The following is an 18,094-nucleotide window of genomic DNA, read 5'->3' as shown; positions in this document are numbered from 1 at the left end:
TTAAAGATACTTTCCAATTTACATCCAAGTATGTATACTTGTTTTATAAATCAATTTTATTTTTAACCGACTTAAAAAAAGGAGAAGGTAACTAAACTTAACTCCGGCGGCATTTGTGAACCGATTTTAATGATTCTTTTTTGTTTGAAAGTGGGCACCCTAATAGTGGTCCCATTTAAATTTGAAGAAAATATTCCACCTCTAAGGGTGGCATACTAGGGGTTGAATGACTTTTGTAGTCGGTTTTTTTAGTACTTTGTACTGACATTATAATAATATAAAATTTTATTAAATTTATTTTTATTAGTAATTAATAATGGCAATTAAAAACATACTACTTAGTACAGCAGTCTTATGTCTGCTTGGGATTTTTCATCAGGGAAATATTCAGAGAAACTATCTTCCCTTTTGAAATTAGGATTTTTTAAAATTTCAATGTCCACTGTCAGCATCCTGGGTAGGTAACGGACTTCTTTTCCAAGGACCTGCGGTTTGTCATTAATAGACTGTCTATGTTTATACATGACATGCTCGCATACTGGTTTATTTACACGGTGTTTGACATCAGCTATTTATGTTCTTCGACGCGGGTACAAATACTTCGCTTTGTTTGTCTAATACTGAGAGAACGTATTTGCAGTCAAGCTTGTAAACTCCTGCATCCTGTAAGGAGATGTTAAATTTCACGGGTCTCTGGGACTGAGAAATCTTCCTCAGGGGGCTGAAATACTATAAACTCTTGGAAAACATGTGAAAACTGTGTGATCTTTTTCTGAACAGGACGCTAAAGATTGTGGAGACTCCCATAATGGGTTCATGATGATGTAAAGTATTTAATTTTCATATTATGTTATCTATTACATAACACGATATTTGACTAAAAAAAATGTATTGCTTCAATCGAATGACACAAACGTGCTGAACATGAATCTCGAATTCGTTTTTCGATATTTCAATTCAGAGATATTAATAGTTAAAGTCAGCGGTGATATTCCGTCACTGTTTAGCGAAACGTTCATTAGTATATAGCTTGTATGGCTCCGTCAAAGGTGTGACGTCACAATCAAGTTTCCCACCGTTTTTGGTTCTGCTTTCTAAATATCTGTAACTTTTATTTATAAACGAATTTCAATTCGATTTTCAAATTTTACCATCAATTTGTACATCTTCTTTTTAAAAGACCTCGGTGACCCAATGGCTTGTACTGTGGGCACTGAATGAGGAGTTCCTGAGTTCGATTACAGCTAGGACCAATTTGGCAAATAAACTTAACTAAATTTGTTACTGCTCTTGGTGTTCTGAGTAGTGTCCCGGAATGAATTCCGTTGCTTTGGAACTCATACTACAAGAAATTGGCGTAGTTGGGATGTGGCGATTGTCTCGCACATTATTATTCGTTCGGATGTCTAGTATAGAATGATGCCACACGACGCGTTGCATCGGCGGCGATGACGTTGCATCGTGGCGCTGCGTTGTACATATAAATCAGAGCGACAAGCAACTCAGTGCAATAAAGCATAGCGTTTGACGACGCAACGAACTGGCAACGCCCGTGTGGTACAGCTCTTAGCCTAAACGATACAAGTTTTTCTTCTTACTTAATCATTTAGTTTCTCTAATAAACCCACTCGAAGGCGATTTTCTATTAAATTTCTTTTTTATTGACGATTAAAATGTTTTGAACCCCATAAAAAATGCTGTGTTCATTTTTTTGTTTCTTATTACTATACCTTGTCCGGCTGAAAAACACGCGTCGTTTTCTTGTGTTAACCAATCCTTATTAACTTACCTCGACATCGGAAATGAAACCATTTAGTAGCAGTAGCGGTCATTGTGAAAAAGTTCTTCGTCCAGGGAAGTACTGCTACCTTATTTATTTCTGCCGTCAAGCAGCAATGAGAGCATTACTGCAGGCACGTGGAACCATTCTTTGCTATTTAAAGCTCTAAGCGGCACTGCAACTCTCATGGATAGGCGTGTCGCTTGATATGATAAAAAAACGAATTTAATGTTGCGTAAAACGTGTTTCTTTCAAAGTTTCGGGCTTGTTACAGATTCTTAGGTCACGGTTTACCGAGATGTATTATTCGTATATATATATATATATTCTTGAAATAATTGGAAAGTTGAACTAACAGGATGAATTTCGTCCAATAACTTCAACTTTTTGAAAAGTTGTACCTAGTTGAACTAATTGGAATATTTGTGTCCGATTAGTTCAACTGATTGAACTTGTAGTTGAACTTAGTGGAAAAGATAATCCGGAAAAAAATACTTTCGTCTCCAATGTGAAGCAATCGCGAAAACATATAACTGTAGTTCGTATCGGTAAATTTAACAACAGTTTTGATACCGATTGTATAAGAGTATATAACGAATAGCTATAATGTACTAAAAGATATAACCTACATAAATCGCAGGTATAAATTGGATGACAATTTAAACAAGGTAACCAAAGTTTGATCAATCAGATTAGCCAACTAAATCCGAGAGGAAATTGGATTTGCATTTCGCGAGTTGTCTAGAGCAATAGTTCCGGTTTCATTATGGATAAGCTGTTAAGTACATTTTCGGCGCAATGGCGAAGCCACTGTTAATACCTACGAGATAGACTTATAAACAACTCGGGAGGGTTTACAGAGGTGCGTTTGCATTGCAAAATTATTTTATTGCCTTCTTCTTCTTACGTGTTATTAAAATAAAATAAAAACCAGGACTAAAAATTACTATTGCATACAGATTATATTCCACTGAGTTTTTCATGCTCCCGAACTGGCAATCACCAATTCCAAGGAGGCAAACCATGTTGTTATAAAAGAAATAGCAACTTGCTTGTTTATAAGAGACACAGGTTGGTACTGAACATGTACGTCGCGTTGTCGTAAATTGTAGTGTTTGACGATCGATATTACAATAACATTAGAGAGAGATCTCATTAAAGAGAGAGAAAATATATACGTTTTTATTTAAGTTATGTATGAGTTATTAGATATGTTTCTATGGTAACCAAACTACAAATAATAAACGTATTAATTGGCATCAGCGGCAGCGGTTCCGTTGTTTATTTATTTATTTTATAAATAAGGTACATCAACAGTATTATACTTCTTTTTTAGATAACAGTGTAACTTTACATTAGCATTGTGGTTATATGTGTACCAAGTCTACCTATTATAGACGTATTCTGCATTTAATGTAATAAAATAGTAGTAGCAAGTTGTTTAAAAAAAATAGATTTTTGCTATTAGCCAACCGTGTTCCAATCTTGTCCGTAAGGGTAAAAGATTCCTTTTTAAGAAAATTGTTTTACCACGATATCTACTAATAAACTGTATATCCTCTAATTTAGATACTTAAAAGTATACGTAAGAAACTTCAAGAGTAGCTCTACAGCTACTCTCTACTACTACAGCGCTCACTGTAACTTTCAAGCCTTATACTACTACAGTATAAGACTTGAAAGTTACAGTGAGCGCTTTTAGAAGCGTCAATTGTTGAGCAACTAAGCCCCTGTTTGGTTAGTTTCTAAATATAATTAAAAATAAAACACAATGAGGGAAATTTACGTTTTAATAGTCTATTTAATCAGTCTTTCACAGTTAATAACAAGCAATCAACGTATAAAATAATACCAACGTTGAATAATCCCGACGCGCCCTCGCAATCCTAAATCGTAAATCAGAACTATTGTTATGCAATAAACGGAATCGAACACAAGGGATGTTTGATTAAGGTTTATCTCAGTTAATTTACGGTTATAGTATACAGCAACGTCGTAGCTACCTCGTTGATGAATACAATCTTCCAAGGGACTTTCCTAATATTAGTTTATGACCTGAGATTGTACTTAAGGCGAGTGAAAAGGACTACTCCTTTGTACAAACGGGAAAAAGTGTTTTGTTGTAATGGTTTAAGTATTTACTGTTAAATAACGGTCTGACAAAAAATATAAAAGACACTTATAGACAGATTGTTTAAAGAATGTGCTAATTCGTTACATGATAGGATGTACTATATCCGATCATATAAAATTCCGAAAGCAAGCTAAAATAAAACTCTAAAACGAATTATTTAAAAATAAAATATCCCACTTTACATATCATTTTTATATTTAGATATTTCTCTTTAAGTACTACAGAGAACCTACTAAATTTTGGTTTTCATCTAAATCCCTATAGTTATTAAATTCACATTTATCACAAAACTTGAAAATTTCCCCGCAATTTAACGACGCGTCTCGCCGCCCGCTACCCCGTCAGGCGACATTCAGCGCTTGTCAACGTCTGATCTGTATAAATTTTTTTCCGCCTGTTCTTATTTTAAGCGCGCGGATTGCGGGACGCGAGAGTCGGTCCCCCACGCCTCATCTCCTAAAACGGCTCGCGACACCTCGCCTTAAGAGATCTCGAATTTATATATTTTCGTATACATCATCATCGATCCATTTTATACAGTGTGACGTCTGTGTACGGATCTCCTCTAAGGCGGGGGTTTAGGCCGCCACTCTGGTTCAATGCGGGTTGCGAACCGTCTTCGCCGTGAAGGTTCCATCACGATATTTACCTTTACCGAAAAAAAGTTATGGTAAATTTCAAATAAAATTTCGCATATAAATTTCGGAAAACTCACGAGACCTCCGCTTGAAAGGCGGTAGGTCAAACCACGACCTTTTGGCAATGTAGTAGTAATTTTAACAAAATGCATTAAATGACATTTGACTACGATTTTAAATAGGTTTAAATTTAGTTAGTTTCAATTTAAAAAATTACTTGAATGGTTGTATGAGTCATTATTTAGATCCTGGTCTAGTATCACCGCCATGTCGTTCTATCGCAAAGCAACACTGCTTCCGGATTGAAAGAACCAGCTTAATTGAAACGGAGATTTAAGACCATACATTAAAATGCAAAAGCTATATAGGTGTAATACCGTACAACTTTACTAATCTAATTTTATTTTTTCTCTTTTCCGGGTCTATTGTGCAATAAAATAGGTAGTGTATAAATACTTATGTGTACAGCGATTTTTGAAGAGCGGCAGGCTCACTCTCGAGTGGGACATCCACTAAATCACGGGGGCTACTAGGTGACTGGTATAATTTCCCATTTGTCAAATACACGTGCCACCGTCTTAAGTGATCGTTAATAATTAAGTTGGGAGCAATACTCTGAACACCCTGTCAGGCATATTGCGTGGTCACGACCTCGGAATTTTAGATGAAATCTAGGTACGGTTCCCTTAGCCAAAGTTTGTATGTATAATTGTTCAACTACGGGTACAAGGTTTTGTAAAATCTGGCACTTATTGCCTTAATATCGCAATACTGTACACGCCAAGCCAAGAAATATGCGCACAGTGTTTTCACTGATGTAGAAGCGATGGTTGAAAACAAAACAACTTTTACTAATAAGACAAGTTTTTGGCAGAGACTTGCCAATTTGAATAAATACTAAAATACACCCAGACGGCCAAATTAAACGAGGTGTTGGAGAACTGCCTGCGTACCCATTAAGTAGAATTGGCAAAAAGCGACAGAACAGAAATGTAAACACTTAAAACTTTGCTCGGCATCGAGTTTCACCGCCTCGAAGTAGTAGAGGGCGCTGCTGGCAAACAAAGCATGCCACGTTTTAGTTCGGTACGCCATTTCGCATGTTCGGCGTTTTAACCGGTTTGTTCGAATTTCGGGCAAATTGGGACGAGCGCGTATGAAAGATGAATATGCAACGTGGACGTTCGTCGCGCTCTGAAACGCCGCAATTTATTGCCTAGGTTGTTTTCCTTTAGATTGGTGCCTCCGTAGCTTTGTTTACACGTCCGGCTCGCTGTGCAAACCATGTTAGACTTTCCGTCGGTGTGGCAATTTGATTAGCCTGTGGCGTCAAAGGGCGTAAATCACAGGGTTTGGATGATTTATGTGACGTGTTACACATTAGGTACTTTCAAGTTAATTAAAGAATGCTTATCGTTGCCGGGATCACTTGATTTTATTTGTGGGCATACACTGTGTGTCGTAGTGTTACCACCGTTGTGTTTTGGATTGAAATGGATATAAAAAATAAAATTATAAATGCCCATAATTGGAAAGTTGGGAGATAGGAAATTTAAGCCCCTAATAAGAATGCAAGAACACTGAGAACGTAATTAGGAAGTTAATAAAGATGTTTAGTCAGTATCGCAAGTTAATATAAGTCCACTTAGAATCTTGTTATTTGCTCCTTAATATAACATATAAATTATTCTGTCATAGATCTGCCGCCGGCTGGGCCGACGGTACAGACTGCAAAAAGTTGGTATTCGCCGGGCGATCGACTAGAGGCTAACTGCACCACCCCAGCTTCTGACCCGCCCCTCAACCTTACGTGGCTGATCAACGGACAAAAGGTTAGTGTTGAATTATAATATCTTCATCTTTACTGTATTATTTCTGTCTCGTCAGAAAAGGATAATATGTAACAAATATTTATTAATTTTTTTAATAATGCCAAGTGATGAGACGAACAGGTCGTGCGCCTGGTGGCAAGCGACACACGGTTACCTATCACAAGCTAGAAACATGATTTATAGAATTTTGTTTCTCCGAAAACCTTTAGACTTTTGTTGAATAGATTTTGTTTCATTTGTCCGAAAACATGGCACGGTTTTTTTCATTGCACCATTTAATGTTTCCCTATTTTGACATATTAACAAGTTATTCTTTTCCCGATTTTTATTTCCGTAACAAACCGTTTGACCAATGTATCTAATTGAATATTTTTGTTTTATAAAAAAACGATATCCATGATACATTTTTCTTATATTATTTCTTATTACAGGTACTAAAAGTATTAGAACGTGTCGCACAATACAACTCGTCAAATTAAAGCATCTCGCACTTTAGAAAATATGGCAAACGAGATGCAAGTTAATTTGATCGAGTTGTAGTCACTCGCTTAGCTCGATCGGATCGTGCTGCTTTTTCATACACTAATCTAATCTAAACCTACAGAAGGGGGTCGTACCGTCTAGGTAATGCAAACAAATTCGGCTCTGGCACTCGCCGGCCGCTGCCGCGGCACGCTCGCTATTGTCTCTCGGCTCGTGCGGTATTTTCATATACTAACCTAACCTAAACCTACTGGAGGGGGCCGTACCGTCTAAGTAATGCAAACACACAAAAAACAGGCTCTGGTACTCTACTCGATTCAGATATAAGTTATTTATTGAATACTCAAGACCATTGCTTTTAAATTACATTTTAGATGACAACAAAAATATAGCACAATGGTATGACGAAAATTACGTAAATGTAAATGGACTTGCTGTGCACCAGCAAAGTACAGTCCAGAATTTTGGAGGAGTATGGTAAATTTGTATGGTGGTACAATTTTATCTAAGAATAGTAATTTTGTTGAAACGAATTTTCAGCAATCTAAATTATATGGAAAACAGACAGTATAACAAACATGATTAGACCAAACAAACTTCTGCCCAAAGAATGCGTATGTGTAATAATTATTCTAACAATAGGTTTTCAGACAAACGATACTTCTGCTGTAAGAGATTTCCTTGTTGAAAATTTAACGAAAAAAAGTCGAACCGTTTTCGGACTAATGAAATTCGGATAAAAGAAATTCGAGTTCATGATGGGTTACCGCGACACACCTGTTCATAACAATTGCAGTGCCACTCAGAGCTTTAAATCGTAAAGATCTTTAGGGCACTTCCACTGCGCCAGTCATCTTGACACATAAGTTGACAAGTCCCATGTGCCTGTAATTTCACCAGCACCCTTCCACTTCCAAATCGGAATGCTGTATTGCTCACATTACTGCTTGGCGGCAGAAATAGTTAAGGTGGCAGTACTTCCCTGGACGAAATCCTTCACAAGGCGCTCTACTGCTACTAACTGAAACTGAATATCATGATGTTTTATATTATATTGAATATTCATATTCTTATAATTATTAATACAAAGATCGAACACTTAGGAAAAATTCCTTCGATCCGGCTGAGTAAAGAAATAGATTTCTCACAGGTCTACGGCAAAAAAAGCCGTTAAAAACCGAAACAACGAACTGTAACAAGCACATAGAAAGTCTGCTGGATTCTTCCGTAGCGTATGGTATTCGATCTTTGTACGAATAAACAAAACAAACTAGTGGAGTAATTTAACAAAAAATATTTTCATTCTGACATTCCATAAACTTAATTCATATACTTTTTGTGAAAATACTGCACTAGTTTGTTTGTTAAAAAATCTTTTACATCTTTTTACAACAAAAATATGAAATACCTCTTTTCGTGGAACACGACCACGTTAATTTAGTCGTATACGTTGAAAACGTTCCATTTGTTTACTACCTGTGCTCCTCTGCATCTTTTATTGTGCAACATTCATATGAATTACAAATATTATAAATAAATTACTAAATGTCTCAATATTAGAAATTTAAATAAATAAATGCAAAATTACACATTTTGTCGTGTCGTATACATTGACGTGAGTTTCCGTGAAATAAAAAAGAAATATTTTTGGCAGTTATCGGAAGAGTTTACATTTCCATGATATGGCGTGCTCGATAAAAAACCTCTTTGATTTTTTATTCTAATGCTAAAAAAGGAAGTTATCGGATTGATGACCTTATGCTTTAATGCGCAAAAAGACTGCCAGTGGACCAGTCTCAACTCCATCTTGATGACTGTGGCGGCAATATATGACTCGCTATGCATGCGCCATGTTGCCCAAGTGCTGATCAACAGGAATTAACTTTTTCTGTTATTCAGACACTAATTTATCTAGATAGTATGTGTTTATACGAGCTCGTCCACAATAACATTGATTATGCATTTTTAGAGGAAATCACGTTTAACGTACCTCGTATCTTCTCACGTTTATAAAGGACAGGAGAGCCATCTTGTAACTAATTTTTATGACAAGTTGGACACGGTCAACCGTGACATGTTTGTTTGAAAAAACAAATATACGCGATTTAAATCCAGAAAAATAGTTTCATTTCATATGTATAACAATCGCGAAAGCCTAAGAACTCAACATATCTATTATGATGTTGATATGCTTGCAAATTCCTTAGATACCTACATTTAAGAAAATAGATATAGAACTGACAATCATGGGACTTTTTGGGTCTGTAATGTTAACATTTTGGTAGGATAATGTAAATATTTTGTATCCGTCACATCTTTGCACAATATATGTTATATGTTTCAATGTATGGTACATCAAGATATAGGTCTATTTATAACACTGTTCTTAGATAATTGTTTGTATAATGACTGTGTGTTACCTGGATAAATAAATAAATAAAAATAAGTTTCTCACAGGCGAAACTGACGCCAAAAACCGTTCTAAACCTAATACAAAGATCTGGAACAAGCACGTAAAGAAATTCGTAAGATCTGATGAGTGGGTCTGTAGCTCAGTTGGTAATAGCTGTGGCCCCGATTGGGGCCCGTCCATACAAGGTAATGCTCAAAACTCAATTTCCAAAAGATGAGTATTTTAAAAATTATGTATATTATAAAATTATGTATATAGTTATATATATATTTGCGAAATCGTAATAACATATCACACGCGTAAAAATACTGACTCGCTAACTACTGTCAGTTGTGAGGTGCATAAGTTTTGCTCTTTACGCTAAATATTGTATTTATTGCCTACGTTTGATATTAAACTCGATTTAAATGCATTATGTTAGTGACCAAGCAAGGCATGTTGAGTCTCCTAACATTTTTATTATTTCATAAGTTTATCGGTATCTGATACACGATTAATAATTTGTAGTACTGTGAGTTTTCTTGTGAGTTTTGAGCATTACCTTTTATGGACGGGCCTTAGTGTGCGACGTGGCAACAGACACTGGTTCGAGTGAAATCAAATTGAAGAAATTTTTCTTCGTATTGTTCAGTCTTTGTGTCAATAATAATGAAAAATATTTTTACATTCGCAGCCAAAAGGACGAGATATATTCATGCGCGGGGTATCTTACACGCCGCCCAGAAAGTCTGTGTTAACCGACGCGTCACTCGAAGATGTAAATAGGATTATATTCAGCCCATGGGATGCAATTTCTGGGTACGAGGAACCGGTAACTGACAGTGTTATAGACATTCCGGGCAATATCGATGCTCTGACCGAGAACGATGGAAAACGGAAAAATAAGAACGAGAGCTCGCTTGCACCCGCCACCGAACAAATGGCGAATAAATTGAAGACTACCAATGAGGAAGAGAGACCTAATAAATCGGCCTCCTTCTCACAATTACACATGACTGTTGAGCCTGTACACTTCCACAAAGTAAGTATCGAACCTTATAATTATTACCAACTCACGTTAACGGTACTAAGAACTCATAGTGTTATAAAGTCACATGTGATTATACGTCAATAGAGCTTTTATCACTTGAAACTCGTGCGATATTTTGGTTATAGTGAATTTTGACGACTTCCGTAGTCGAATGGCGTGCACACAGTTTGTCGCCATCTCTGAGGTTCGATCCCCGGCTGGGTTAATGTAGAAATTAACTTTTCTGCATTGTATCGGGTCTGGGTGTTTGTAGTACGTCGTTGTTTCCGATTTCCATAACACAAGTGCTTTAGTTATAAACTGAGATCAGAGCAACGTATATGATGTCGTCTAATATTCATAATTTGTATAATTATGTTTTATACAACTCTCTTTAATTTCTTGAATTGACATTCTTGAATTGACAAGTTCATGTAGGCGTCTTTGTGTTCTGGATATGAAAAGTGATTTTACTGTTTGCGTAAAGCCCCACTGTACATCACACATAACACGAAATGTGAATTTCATGACCATAGAGTGGAGCTCTAGTAATTCATTATATGTAAATCACTTGAATATCAACATTATTTTAACGACATAAGAAAGAAATAGGTTTTTCGTGTTTTTAAAGCGCGCAATTCGCAATGTTAAAGCTTTATGGATTGAAATATCACAGGTGAAATCAGTTGCACTTGATAACATGAGTATGAATTTTCTACAGACTAACCGTCAAAATTTTCGTTTCAAATTATGTATAGAAAGCAATAAATATTTCGACGGACTTAAGATTCTTTATCCGATCATATTTTCAATATTGATTTAATGCGGTTTAGGGATTAATAAATGTCTTATACAGGGTGGTAATAGGCTACTAGATAGTAGTAAAAGTTTTCCTGACATTGGTAGTAATTTCAAAACTTTCGTAATAGAAACCCTGAATAAAACTTAACAATTCGTTTTCTTACATAATTGCAAATATATTAAAATTTTTTTGGTACCACATTCCGAGGTTCGAAGCGTGAGACGTCATTCTGTGCTCATGACGGGACGTGACGTCAACACCACTCGCCTTATTGCGTTTTTAACACGTTCGTCTCCTTGGTGGGTCAAAATGACCGGCACGACACATCTAACTTTGCGATGCTCGTTCACGCCGCAGTTGATATACGCTGTGTATTTAGGCATATAACATGACCGACGCGGCCCTGGCGAACTTCTATTGCCATTTGATTTTTAGGATTTTTGATGGCATACCAAGTTTTTTTAGATTTAGACGAAAAAATATATATTTCGAATCCAAAAAATTGGTCTTAACAGTGCTTTGTGTTGGATTTATAAATTAAAAAAATATGTTTGACTATGAATTACCTGTCAAGTTGTCTTTTTTTTCTTTGATTTTCACTTACGGTACTCTTGTTCATAATTGTTAAAATAAAGAAAAAAGTCATTAAATTCGCGTTGTTTATATCGCCATCCCCACATATATGAACTGAAGGGTGATAACATGTCATTTCAATAAATCTCAAATAAACTACCTCTGTGGCCGCACGGTTACAATGCTGGTCTGCCACGCAGAGGTTCCAGGTCCGAATGTCGGGCCAGGGGAAATATTTGTATGGCCTAAATTTATTTCTCTCGTGACTTTGGCTGTAATTTGTGGTATTCTATGTTTATGTCCATGGCACCTGCGTCATAGGGTTTCCCTAGTGCGGTGCTATGCGTGTGTGCGTTATTTATTTATTTCTTTATTAATCTATTTATGTACGCATTTTGTTATGGAAGAGCTGATTATGTTGCAACAAGCGCGATGAAGATACATTTTATCGTGGTACAGGGTCGTATAAACCTGACGTGTGTGGCGAGCATGTTCTCCGTATGGTCGGCCAGCGGCATCGTCCTTCTCGATGAAGAGAGGCCGCAGATCGCCTCTGTCATGGGCAGCCGGAATTCCAATTCAGGTAACTCTATAGCAAAATGTGTCTTAATTTCTGGGATTGGTAACTTTGTGTGGGGCAAGTCTGTGATTTTAATTTCGAAAACATGTTAAAGGCTTATAAGACAAATTTGACTATAGCCATACTGTGAAATTTCTAGGAGTTATATCCACATAAACTAGTTTCTGCTGCTGACAAGATGAAGATTCTTTCACAAGTAATTATTTCAGAGTGAAAAAGTAACTTGTCAACCTTTGTATATTTCCTGTATGTTTTTATAATTCTTTATATTTCCATTTCTGCTCCTGTAATATCTGATTACAGCCATGCTATCATTTTGTTTATAATAATTTGTATATTATAAAATGACTGGTGCGTATGCTTGTAAGCGACACGCGCATAAGAGTGACTACACAAGGCGACTTTTGGCAGCGATGCGAACGCGCGTTCGTTGTATTGATGCTGTCGCGCGTTTGCATCGATGCAATCGCAAGTGTAGCAATGCAATCGCGCGTTTGTATCGATACAGTCGCGCGCTTGCACCGCGTTTGCATCGCTGTTTAAAATCGCGCGCGTGTATAAAGGTAGGCGATTGCATCGCTACTGCATCGCGATTGCATCGCTGCTAACAATCACGGTGTGTAACCGTTCTAACTGTTGCAGCGCCACTCAGATCTTTACATCGTAAAAACCTGAGAGGCACTGCCACCGAGCCCCTCACCTTGATACATAAAGTTGACAAATTCCATGTACCTGTATTTTAATAATAATAATATCGTTTATTACGAAACATGTTACATTTAGCTTTTGTAGTACTTGGTGAAGCATTAAACATGTACCCTGTAAGGGCGCAGGAATGTCAATTTTAACATATATACATTACTAATTATAATATCATTACAATAAAAATAAATAAATCTATGCAAATATATTCAGAAAATCAAATGATTTAACTTTACAATGATTAAATTAAAAGACTTTAAAAATAATTCAATTTATTTATCAATAGTTAATCAATTGAAAATTAATTAAATATCAATTAATTATTAATTAATCGTCAAATTATTCTAGTATTGTAAAATAATATTTTCGCCAGCACCTTTACCGTTCAGAAATTGACTTGTAAAACTGTAAACGTCTACTAGTTATGCAGAGTAAAACTTATGACACCATTCTATTTGTGTAGGAGGTTAAAAAGAGGATGTTTAATATCTAGCTCTAACGTTTAGAAAAAAGCCTCTGATGGTAATTGCCGAGAAAGCGCAAATCCTTAAAGATGTTTTCATAAGGATGATAAAGCCGATTTGGCTCGTGAGACGAATGGATTTTACATAATCGATGACAATGATGACAAGGATTTGATAACGAGTCGGGGGAAGATTATATGATAATTTTCTCGTATTTACCTATTTTAGCATTTCTTTAATACGCTGAATATTCATTTTTTGTAATAGATTTTATCGCTACCTGAGAGCGTTTAAAATATATGAGCACATTCGATACAAATACACAGTAAATCAATAAACGTAGGGTACATTTTCACAAAGCAACTGTGGGCGGTAAAGTTTCGACAAGGATGAACTTCCAATGAGTAAATTAAGGACGATCTAAAGAAAGCCCAGGTCAAGAATACCAATACAATAAGTGTAAGGAATAATAAGATATTACAAATTACAACTAGTCTACGAAAGATATATGGAGAGAAGGTGCTTTAAATATTGTAAACAGGATGTTTTGCTTCACGGAGAGATTATCTCATTTTTAAAAGTACGTAATACTATATTCAAAGGCTTTTGAAAGTTGCTTGCCTCATCAGGGAATCAAACTAAAGAAATTGTTAAAATAGGACATTTTAAGTCATCGATCGATAGCCCCAGTGTTCCTCAGAGCTGGAAATAGCAAAGATCTGAGGGTCACTGCCACAACGACCGTCACTGTTGTAATTTCACTAGCACCCTTACTCTCGATTGGCGACAGAAATAGGTAAGGCGGTACTTCACTGGACCAACTTCTTCACAAGGAGCTCTACTGCTACTAAAAATTAAGATACTATTTAACTTGTAAGGAAATTAGTCTTGTAGTTACAATTCTTACGCCTTCAATTGGCATTATAAAAATACAGGATTTTTTGTTTCTTATTTAGTTGGTTTGATTCTCAGATGAGACAAGCAAATTTTATACAAGTCTGAATGCTATATAGGACCTTTTTTAAAAAATATATATCTACGAAGCAAAATATCCTATTTACAATATTTAAATAATTTCCCTCCATGTCCCATAGCCATGAGACGCCCTCTATAGGTTTTACGAAGGTAATTAGGATTAAGAATAACAAGGACCTTTATTAAACTTGTAAGTATTTATGTTACTCTTGTATTTGCAGGTCTTCGTCATTCCACGTCACATGCTGGTGCCTTTGCCCTGCTCAATTGTCTATTGTATAGGCATTGGTAAGTCATGTAGTTCAACGAATAGTTACAGGGACTTTGTCATCTATTGAATAATATAATTTAGCACAACAGGAAAGTTCCTAAGATGCAGTGGCGAGGCGTCAATATAACTAAATTTTCCACGTATTATCAAATACTACATTTTGTGCTAAATTTTATGTGTAGAATAAGTTAACCTGTGAAATGAAGTATACTAGTACCTTGTGTGCCATTAAGTTGTGGCGCCAGTTTTTCTTAAGGGAAGTGTTTTGTTTTTTTCTCCGGCTTTACCAACGACAATTTTCACGCGTCGCCACTGCGAATGGTTTCGTCTTCGTTTGAAGTTTAGAAGTTGTTAAAATTATATATATCTTATCAGATAGCAAATTTTGTGGTCACGCCATAGTTTTACAAGGCGTAGGCGTTCTTGCGTAGCTATCAAACTGACGATGATAATTTTGTCAGACAAACACACTAATCATTTGATCTCGAAATTCCCTATACAATGAGTACCAGACTAGGAGTATTTTTTTTAAATATCATACTAAGTGACGGGATGAACAAGTCGTGCACCCGATGGTAAGTGACATGCCTGTCCATAACAGTTGTATTGCCACTCAGACACATAAGTTGACAAGTCGCATGGGCATGTAAATTTACCAGCATCCTCACCCTTCGAAACGAAATGCAGTAATGCTCACATTATTGTTTGGCGGCTGAAATAGGTAAGGTGACAGTACTTCCTTAGACGTACTCTTGCACAAGGACCTCTATACTCTCACTGTTAGTTAATTATCTCGAGACATTAGACAGACCAGACCCAATTTAGAAAAAATACTTTTATCCCCGGGGCCTTCAGATGAAGCGTCCATATCATAGTATAATAACACAAGTAATGTAACTCTAACCGTAACTACGATTCTTGCATGTGTACACTCGCACCGTGCTCCGTGTACGAACACATCCATTTGCATATTTTCGCGGTGCACTCGAATTGCTCAGCGTGGGCTGTCGCACCTGCTATTCGTTATGGAATTGAATCGTTCGCTCGGTGTTTAAAAAATGACATCAGATAATACAAAGGTTTATTGTTGTGTTTATGATTGTTTACACAAGAGTGCTTCAAATTAAGAATTGCTCAGCATTTCATTTCTATTTTATAATCTTATTCACATATGCGATTCTGGTATGAAAATATCAATACGAAGTATTGAATTTAAAAAAGGTTCAAATTATGTTTTAAACCTTAGGTACAACTAAAATAATAATGTGACAACCCTGCGCTCCAAGGGAAGTATGGGTATTGACTATCTGAATACACGAGAGTTGCACTACTGGTCTTATTATACTATGCCCATAATGCTACGGGGCAATCAGGGTTGGTAAAGTTGATTTGAAAAACAATTTATTTCCTTTCAGGTTAATGCGATGATCTGGAGAATAAAATCGTCCCGTCTTGCAATTTTCTCATCTCAAATCAGTGTTAGACTAAAGTTTTAGTGATTAAATTGAAAGTTTAAAGACTATGCAGGTAATTAAAAAAGTTTTATCAAACACGTGAGTTGGATGTAGTGAATTTTATACCTACTTGTAAATAACTAGTTTTATATAGACCTTCTAAGGAAAAATAGTGATGTTTTGCTTGACGAACTTTATGTACGTAACTGTTATTTCAATGTAAGAATCGTAAAATAAAGGATCCCAGTTTTTATTTACTACTCTTATTTTCGATTCCTAAAAATATTAAAGGTAAGTGTCTGAATAAGAATAACTTGCGTCTTAATGTGTAATAACTGCGTGTAATAACTGTCAGAGTTTTTTTTTTCAGTAATACCTATGTGGAAAAAAGAAGAGCAAAAATGACTGAGTTGAGCCTTTGTGGATAAGGCGATATGTACCTTAACTAAATTTCAAAACTTCACAATCGAACATTGTTCTTGTCCAGTTCGAAGAAAACATAATGCGACGGTATTCGAGAAACCAAATTTCGATTATCATATTATCAGTTTAAGCTTTTTTCGCGTGAACTTTCCCGGCAAGACTTGAGTCGTGATTTGAAATTCGATTACGTTTAAAAATAGACGGCGGAGCAAAATCAGCGTAGTTACTACCCTTGTAGCTACGCTAATCTCTACGTAGCGTAGCGACAGCTACGTTAAACGTTACTATCGTCATAGTCAATTGCAATTACTATTGATTGTGGTGCAAAGAAAATAGAGACCAGTGACTAATTGAACGCCATTTTGCAAAAGTTGCAGTCTAATTTCTATTTCTCTGCAGCTAAGTTAGACGTCATTATGTCTCTTAGTGATGAATGGAAAATTGTACCGAAACATCTTCCACAATATTCACATTCTCTAGGCACATTGACCAAAATTTTACAAAACTTTTTTTTATAATATCTAGTGACGGGACGAATAAGTCGTGCGCCTGATGGAAAGCTACGCGCCTGTCCATAACCGGTGCAGTGCCATTCAGAGCTTTAAATCACAGAGATCTGAGGGACACTGCCACTCACCGCCCGTCACCCTGAGAAAGAAAGAAAAGAACGAAACGTTTATTCGGCTTAACAGAATTCAAGTAAAACAGATAATTCACATTAATGATTACATATATCTATAAGCAGAAACGGATCCAACTCAGCATATGTTATAGCTCTTCTGCTGTAACGCTGGTTTTCAGTTGAAACCGCTTTTACAAAATGAGATGGCACGTAAGTACCAAGTGTGGTAAACACTAAAATTATGAAATGCAACTTAAATATTAAGAGACATAAGTTGACAAGTCCCATGTGCCTGTAATTGCACCAGCACCCTTACCCTTCAAAACCAGAAACAGTAATGTTGACATTACTGCTTGGCAGCAGAAATAGGTAAGGTGGGCAGTACTACCCTGGACAAACTCTTTCACAAGGAGCTCTTCTGCTACTTCTGTTCTGTTCTGTTGTAGTACAAAAGTTTAATCAAATAAGCAACTGCTGTTATACGTATTTCACGTTTTCACACACTAAAGTTAAGTGGTAATAAAACGGTGGGTACTTTGGAAATGGCTATTACGCATCCAAGTATGTAGAGCATTAAATGAGAACAATAACGAGTGCGGTAGTCATGTTCATGAGGTTGCATAATTAGGACGCAGCAAATTATACGTGTACGTATTCAATTTGCGCTCATTAGGGTAGCAAGAACACATAGCACCCGGTGACGTAATTCGAAATTATCCACCCATACCACTGAACCCTAGATATTACATGCAATGAGAACCGGCGCCAGAGATATTAAGGCCCGACTTGATAATATTATCAAGGGGTATAAATAGGGGTAATATTTCAACGTTAAACTGTATTAAAAAACGATTAAAGTCATCATTTTACACTGAAAAAATATAGATATGTAGGAGTAGATTCGTTATCCATATCTGGTGATTCGGGACTTGAACCCGA

The 18,094-nt window shown here is 36.3% G+C and overlaps 1 protein-coding gene across 2 annotated transcripts in view; it reads left to right on the top strand.

Moving 5' to 3' along the window:
- Nucleotides 1–16,617, top strand: part of LOC113236783 — a 79,132-nt gene extending 62,515 nt beyond the window's left edge. The window contains exons 5-10 of one of the 2 annotated variants that reach the window (XR_003310976.1): nt 6,251–6,384; nt 9,954–10,301; nt 12,124–12,247; nt 14,607–14,673; nt 16,072–16,183; nt 16,481–16,617. Coding sequence is in view for 1 of the 2 variants with exons in the window: in XM_026472959.1 (XP_026328744.1) it covers nt 6,251–6,384; nt 9,954–10,301; nt 12,124–12,247; nt 14,607–14,673; nt 16,072–16,084 (686 nt within the window). In the remaining variant the exon portion in view is untranslated. Of the gene's footprint in view, nt 1–6,250; nt 6,385–9,953; nt 10,302–12,123; nt 12,248–14,606; nt 14,674–16,071; nt 16,357–16,480 lie in introns of those variants that run through there. The other variant, XM_026472959.1, reaches the window with a different exon arrangement.
- The last annotated feature ends 1,477 nt before the right edge of the window (nt 16,618–18,094 follow it).

This window comes from Hyposmocoma kahamanoa, unplaced genomic scaffold (assembly GCF_003589595.1).
Source record: "Hyposmocoma kahamanoa isolate Upper Pololo Valley unplaced genomic scaffold, ASM358959v1 92, whole genome shotgun sequence".
NCBI classification, from domain to species: Eukaryota; Metazoa; Arthropoda; class Insecta; order Lepidoptera; family Cosmopterigidae; genus Hyposmocoma; species Hyposmocoma kahamanoa.
This window is presented reverse-complemented; position numbering and strand designations above follow the sequence as displayed.